At 48.1% G+C, this 7,500-nt stretch overlaps 1 protein-coding gene across 1 annotated transcript in view; it reads right to left on the bottom strand.

The window, feature by feature from the left end:
- LOC306819435 (nuclear pore complex protein Nup160-like) overlaps positions 1-6,623 on the bottom strand; it is a gene marked incomplete at its 3' end in the record, with an annotated part of 8,329 nt that extends 1,706 nt beyond the window's left edge. The window contains exons 1-11 of the mRNA XM_079373234.1: positions 6,488-6,623; positions 4,986-5,094; positions 4,436-4,646; positions 3,676-3,898; positions 3,405-3,598; positions 2,992-3,228; positions 1,263-1,360; positions 1,005-1,089; positions 677-745; positions 491-574; positions 236-406 (exon numbers count right to left, since the gene is read on the bottom strand). Of these exons, the coding sequence (XP_079229360.1) occupies positions 236-406; positions 491-574; positions 677-745; positions 1,005-1,089; positions 1,263-1,360; positions 2,992-3,228; positions 3,405-3,598; positions 3,676-3,898; positions 4,436-4,646; positions 4,986-5,094; positions 6,488-6,578 (1,572 nt within the window). The remainder of the gene's footprint in view (positions 1-235; positions 407-490; positions 575-676; positions 746-1,004; positions 1,090-1,262; positions 1,361-2,991; positions 3,229-3,404; positions 3,599-3,675; positions 3,899-4,435; positions 4,647-4,985; positions 5,095-6,487) is intronic.
- Positions 6,624-7,500: the final 877 nt, after the last annotated feature.

Raw genomic sequence — 7,500 nt, 5'->3', positions numbered from 1 at the left:
AGTAAACAGGGAACAGTCAGTAAACAGGAAACAGTCAGTAAACAGGAAACAGTCAGTAAACAGGAAACAGTCAGTAAACAGGAAACAGTCAGTAAACAGAGAGTAAACAGGAAACAGTCAGTAAACAGGAAACAGTCAGTAAACAGGAAACAGTCAGTAAACAGGAAACAGTCAGTAAACAGAGAGTAAACAGGAAACAGTCAGTAAACAGGAAACAGTCAGTAAACAGACGTACCTTCCTGAGCAGACAGACCAGTCCTGTGTAGGGGTTCACGGTCAGACTCAGAGGTTCTGATTGGACCTCCTGATACTGCAGACAGCAGGAGTAAAACCTGGACCAGAACTCCACCTGCAGCTGACGATACTCCTCCTGAGAGAACTCAAACTCTGTCAGACTGCTCTGCAGCTGGGGGGGCAGAGGGGGGGGGGGGGGGGGAGATATCAGCGTCTACAGCAGTTTAAACTGTAACGTGAACAGGTGAGCTCGTACCTCGCTCTCCACAGCCAGAGTCACCTCCTTCTTTAGACCCTCCCACGATACGTCTGAGATCCTCTCCGAGCCCCGACGGAAGATCTACAACACAGCACATAGTTAACACACACACACACACACACACACACACACACACACACACACACACACACACACACACACACACAGCTCGTAGTCTCTCACCTGTAGTGCTTTAACAATGGCAGAAGCTGTGAAACGGAGAGGAGAAAAGAGAACCTCCAGGTACGTTTCCTGTCAACACAGAACAGTTACCATGACGACTGACAGCGCGGGGGGGGGGGGGGGGGGGGGGGGTTCATGTGGGGGGGGGGGGGGGGGGGTCATGTGTGGTCATGATGTGTTCTCCAGTTCATCACCAGACATCTTTCCTCGCCCTCGTTATAAACAGTACTGACAAGATTTGAAGAATCCAACATGGTGTGTGTGTGTGTGTGTGTGTGTGTGTGTGTGTGTGTGTGTGTGTGTGTGTGTGTGTGTGTGTGTGACTCACTCTGGGGTCCTGGTCCACTCCTATATGAACTTCTTCTTCAGGTGGAGGCTGAACAAACACTTGGTTCCACTGACCTGCTGTGTTACTGCAACACACACACACACACACACACAAAAACACACACACACACACACACACACACACACACACACACACACACACACACACACACACACACACACACACACACACACACACACACAGTCAGCAGCTGTTTCCTCTCACAGTGAGTTCAGGTTTAGTCTCCAGGTGTCTTACTGTTCAAAGTTGATGTATTTGACCACAGAGGAGTTTGAGTCGTCCACCCACACAGCCCAGATGTCGGAGGAGGTCAGCAGGAAGTCCACAAGCGTCTCCTGAGGACGGACAAACACACACACACACACACACACACACACACACACACACACACACACAGTCAAACCAACATTTAAATCACACATACACACAAGTGATTTTAACAGACCTTCATGTAAAGCTCAAGACTGAAAAAGTTTCTCTGTGCACCCGTGTTTCTGTCTAACCTGTGTGTACCCGTGTTTCTGTCTAACCTGTGTGTACCCGTGTTTCTGTCTAACCTGTGTGTACCCGTGTTTCTGTCTAACCTGTGTGTACCCGTGTTTCTGTCTAACCTGTGTGTACCCGTGTTTCCCTGCGTGTACCCGTGTTTCTGTCTAACCTGTGTGTACCCGTGTTTCTGTCTAACCTGTGTGTACCCGTGTTTCTGTCTAACCTGTGTGTACCCGTGTTTCCCTGCGTGTACCCGTGTTTCTGTCTAACCTGTGTGTACCCGTGTTTCTGTCTAACCTGTGTGTACCCGTGTTTCCCTGTGTGTACCCGCGTTTCCCTGCGTGTACCCGTGTTTCTGTCTAACCTGTGTGTACCCGTGTTTCCCTGTGTGCACCCGTGTTTCCCTGCGTGTACCCGTGTTTCTGTCTAACCTGTGTGTACCCGTGTTTCTGTCTAACCTGTGTGTACCCGTGTTTCTGTCTAACCTGTGTGTACCCGTGTTTCTGTCTAACCTGTGTGTACCCGTGTTTCCCTGTGTGTACCCGTGTTTCTGTCTAACCTGTGTGTACCCGTGTTTCTGTCTAACCTGTGTGTACCCGTGTTTCCCTGCGTGTACCCGTGTTTCTGTCTAACCTGTGTGTACCCGTGTTTCCCTGTGTGTACCCGTGTTTCCCTGCGTGTACCCGTGTTTCTGTCTAACCTGTGTGTACCCGTGTTTCCCTGTGTGTACCCGTGTTTCCCTGCGTGTACCCGTGTTTCTGTCTAACCTGTGTGTACCCGTGTTTCCCTGTGTGCACCCGTGTTTCCCTGCGTGTACCCGTGTTTCTGTCTAACCTGTGTGTACCCGTGTTTCTGTCTAACCTGTGTGTACCCGTGTTTCTGTCTAACCTGTGTGTACCCGTGTTTCCCTGTGTGTACCTGTGTTTCCCTGTGTGCACCCGTGTTTCCCTGCGTGTACCCGTGTTTCTGTCTAACCTGTGTGTACCCGTGTTTCTGTCTAACCTGTGTGTACCCGTGTTTCTGTCTAACCTGTGTGTACCCGTGTTTCCCTGTGTGTACCTGTGTTTCCCTGTGTGCACCCGTGTTTCCCTGTGTGCACCCGTGTTTCCCTGTGTACCCGTGTTTCTGTCTAACCTGTGTGTACCCGTGTTTCCCTGTGTGTACCCGTGTTTCCCTGTGTGCACCCGTGTTTCCCTGTGTGTACCCGTGTTTCCCTGTGTGCACCCGTGTTTCCCTGTGTACCCGTGTTTCTGTCTAACCTGTGTGTACCCGTGTTTCCCTGCGTGTACCCGTGTTTCCCTGTGTGTACCCGTGTTTCTGTCTAACCTGTGTGTACCCGTGTTTCCCTGTGTGTACCCGTGTTTCCCTGCGTGTACCCGTGTTTCCCTGTGTGTACCCGTGTTTGTGTCTAACCTGTGTGTACCCGTGTTTCCCTGTGTGTACCCGTGTTTCCCTGTGTGTACCCGTGCTTCAGTACCTGAGAGCTGAACAGGGTGGAGATGTGGTCAAGGCTGTAGCGCTGGTTGTCGGTGGCAATAAGCTGCAGCACGGTGAATTGTCCGCTCTGAGGTACGTTCAGGTAAACACACACACACAGGCCGGTTGAGGGGGAGTAGGCCAGGCGGAGGCGGTGACCCTGACCTGACACACGCTTCACCCCTCTGCAGGCCGGCATGTAATCCAACATGTCCGCCTCCAGCAGACAGGCCTGCTCCTACAGGACAGATAAAACAACAACTTACAACAGAGTAAGAGGAAGTCTGACTCCCCTCTTATCAGTAATGATTACATTTGAGTTTAATAAATTCAAAGACAGGTTTTCCTGTTGGCTTCAAATACTACACTTCCCATGATGCTTTGCTGGGTGATAGTGTGTATGAGAGCGCTTACCCTGACAGACCACATGCGTAGTTTGTGGTCCTGACAAAGAGCAAAGATGAAGCAGTCTTCCTCCAGCTCCCTCACACACAGACTGGACACCAGGTCAGCAGGATTGTGATCACCTCGCATCATCGCCGACGGCATCCAACCAGAAAGTCTCTGCATCATCGAGCTCCGCCTCAGCTCCAGCACCGCCACGGGCCCTGCCCACACGGAGAGAGAATGAGTGTTTCAGACAAACCTGGCTTCTTGAGACCTATTGAGATCAGCTGGCTTGTACCTGGCGTGTTGTGGGGGGGTAGAGTCACCACCATGATGCCTCCAGTAGGGGGCGCTACAGCATAGTGAGCCTCTCCAGACTGACTGAGCCAGGCTGTGGATGTGACGGGACTTCCTGTCAGTCCTGCTGAGCTGGGGATGATGGCGCTGTGGGCGGAGTCCTGAAGGCTCAGCTTCCCCACATCAGTGAACACAGACTGCATGTGGAGCTCCGTCACCAGCTCCTACACACACGCCAGACATGCGCGCGCACACACACACACACACACACACACACACACACACACACACACACACACACACACACACACACACACACACACACACACACACACACACACACACAGATGTTATTAGGGGTTTAACTGAATGTCCCTAACGCTGAATCTATACAACAGACTGGATGATAGAAGACGGTATAACCCACGGGTCATCCACACTGAGACTTAGTGCAGGTTGTAAGACAGACGAGTTTAATGATCTCTGTGCATCACAGCATACGTCATGAACTCCTTCCAGCTTTAGATTCCTCCATACCTGGTGTGGAGAGTCATGTGACCTTTACTCTGAGAAAGCCTCTATTTAGAACAATCAGTCCTGACACAGCTGGTTGAGTCAGTGCGTTCTGCTTCAGAGACAGATAGATTATAGTCTGCTGATAGATCATTTCTTCAGAGTGGACCCGGACTGAACCAATAGAAGGATTCGTACTATCACCAAGTGACATGTGATCATTAAGGGTTACAGAGACGGTTACTCACACTGCGGTACATGCGCGATGGGTGGGGCAGCACCAGCCTGTGGACACTCTGATTGGTACAAACGAGGATGATGACATTGTTGAGTGTCTCCTGGATGGCCACGCCCCCAGGCAGCACTGTGCAGTGAGAGAACTTGAGTCTGACGGCGTTGTTGAGCAGGTTGGTGTCCAGAGACTGCTCGACCAGCTGCACCGTGTCTGCTGACGTGGACCTTCACACACACACACACAAAGACACACACACACACACACACACACACACACACACAGTGTCAGTAGCTGATAGGACTCATGAAGCTGTAAATGTGAACAGTGTGTGTATTGTGTGTGTGTATATTCTGTCTGTCTGTGTGTGTGTGTGTGTGTGTGTGTGTGTGTGTGTGTGTGTGCATTGTGTGTGTATTGTGTGTGTGTGTGTATTGTGTGTGTATATTGTATGTGTGCGTCTGTGTGTGTGTATATTCGTCTGTCTGTGTGTGTGTGTGTGTGTGTGTGTGTGTGTGTGTGTGTGTGTGGTGTGTGTGTGTGTGTGTGTGTGTGTGGACCCTTACCACTGAATGAATCTGTTGCTGGTGACAGACAGCAGCTTCCCGCTCTCCTCATAGTGAAACGCTCCGGCGCTGTCCGGGAACTTCTGCCCTCCGGGGAGAGCAGCGACACCTGAACAGAGATCAGCTGAGTTTATACCACGAGGGTCATGTGACCACTGTGACAGAAACATCATCTAAGTCGTTCTATAACCGGCTCAAGCTGTACCCATTACCCAGGTAAACACAGGTGTGCCAGCTCCTCCAGAACGGCTCCAGAACCAGACAGCATGGTCATGACATCACAGGCTGTCTGGACACACAGACTGCAACGACCAATCAGGACTGCACAAAAGATCATCAACACCCCCCCCCCCCCCCCCGCATCCAGGACTTACACCAGTCCAGGGTCAGGAAGCGAGCAGGTAGCATCACTGCACCCCTCAGACCCTAGACTCAAACTGTTCAAGCTCCTCCCCTCCAGCAGGTGCTACAGACCACTGCACGCCAACACAACCCGTCATAAGAACGGATTCTTCCCCCAGACTGTCACTGTGATTAAATAACCCTGTTATTATTATTACTAATAATATTATTAATAATGATATTATTATTACTAATATGATTAATAATGATATTATTACTAATATTATTAATAATGATATTATTATTACTAATAATATAATTAATAATGATATTATTATTACTAATATTATTAATAATGACATTATTATTACTAATATTAATGACATTATTATTATTCCTCCAGACTGTCACTGTGATGAACTCTAAACAGTCACAGAGTGTCAGACGTGTCTCTGTGAATGTTCATATATGATTTAATTTAAATGATCATCGACACACTCTATAAAGTAAAGATAACTGTTTACTTCATCCTTTTAAAGAAGTACATTCACATATAATAGCAAAGTTAAATTAAATTAATTAAATAAGATTAAATACAATAAATTATTTTATATCTACTGTAGTTTGGTGATTATTGTTCATATTGAATGTTTACCTTTGAGCACAGTCTACTGAAGATGAATCACAGGTGTTTAAACATACCTGGTACACACAGGTAAACAACCTGCCGCTCACAGAGCTGTGAGCCAATCAGCGGGGAGGATTTCTTACACGAAATCTGTTCGAAGGTGAAGTCTCTTTAGACACCTGAACACAGGTAACTCAGGTGACAACCTGTCAGCTGAACACAGAGAGCGTCAGGTATAAGACCGGAAACACGCCTGGCGCCTTTAGTTCACAGGTTAGCTACACGCTGTCAGCCTGCTAGCTGCTGTTAGCAGGTGCTAGCTGCTGTTAGCAGGTGCTAGCTGCTGTTAGCCTGCTAGCTGCTGTCAGCCTGCTAGCTGCTGTTAGCCTGCTAGCTGCTGTTAGCAGGTGCTAGCTGCTGTTAGCAGGTGCTAGCTGCTGTTAGCAGGTGCTAGCTGTAACCCTCTGTTATACCTGATGACGGGTCAGGATGAAAGAGGTGAGAGCCGGTAATATACCGGGTTGAACCGTACCTAGGTTCACGGTGACCTCTCTGAAACGCGGCGCAGATTCCCTCTCAAAGCCGCTGATCTCTATGAAGCTGCGCTCCAACGCCGCCGCCATCTTCCCTTCTTCCCCGTGGAACTGTGACGTCAGAGGAGACCGACCGCGCGCTGTGCTTTCAAACATTTAAAGAGACAGTACACTGAATAATAATCCCGCTCTCTGACTCTTTCAGGTTTCTTTATTATTGTTGTTATTTATTAGTGTGACTCATGTTGTCTTCGCTCTTTCTTCTATCTTATTATTTTTTATTATTTCGCTGTTTTCCTCCTCCACGGTTAGGGTTAGAAACATGAAGTGTGCTATTACGTTTAGTGATGCTACAATGGTACACTGATTTAATATGAATATTTTGAACTGGAACAATATGAATGGACTGTTTATTACACACACAGAACTCCGACTGAAGATCCACACACACCTGTCTCTCTCCCCCCCTCACACACACACCTGTCTCTCTCCCCCCACACACACACACCTGTCTCTCTCTCCTCACTCGCTGTCAGCGTGCTGCGTGTCGTCGGGATGGCTCAGTCTAGATAGATAGATAGATAGATAGATAGATAGATAGATAGATAGATAGATACTTTATTGATCCCGAGGGAAATTCAAGGCATCCAGTAGCAGTATACAGACAGGCAGGACACAAGACATTAGTTACAATACACACCCGCTGTCCCCCCTCCCTCTGTATACAATAATCCCCCAAACAAGATTTAGCAGCCTCTATGTGACTAAGAGTAAATATAATTACAGGTTAAACCTGTGCAGTTAGCATTAGCATTAGCCTTAAACTTATATAGCATAATATACATAACCTGTGCAGTTAGCATTAGCATTAGACTTAAACTTATATAGCATAATGTACATAACCTGTGCAGTTAGCATTAGCATTAGACTTAAAACTTATATAGCATAATGTACATAACCTGTGCAGTTAGCATTAGACTTAAACTTATATAGCATAATGTACATAACCTGT

The sequence above is a fragment of the Symphodus melops genome (assembly GCF_947650265.1).
Source record: "Symphodus melops genome assembly, contig: scaffold_365, whole genome shotgun sequence".
Classification (NCBI taxonomy): domain Eukaryota; kingdom Metazoa; phylum Chordata; class Actinopteri; order Labriformes; family Labridae; genus Symphodus; species Symphodus melops.
This window is presented reverse-complemented; position numbering and strand designations above follow the sequence as displayed.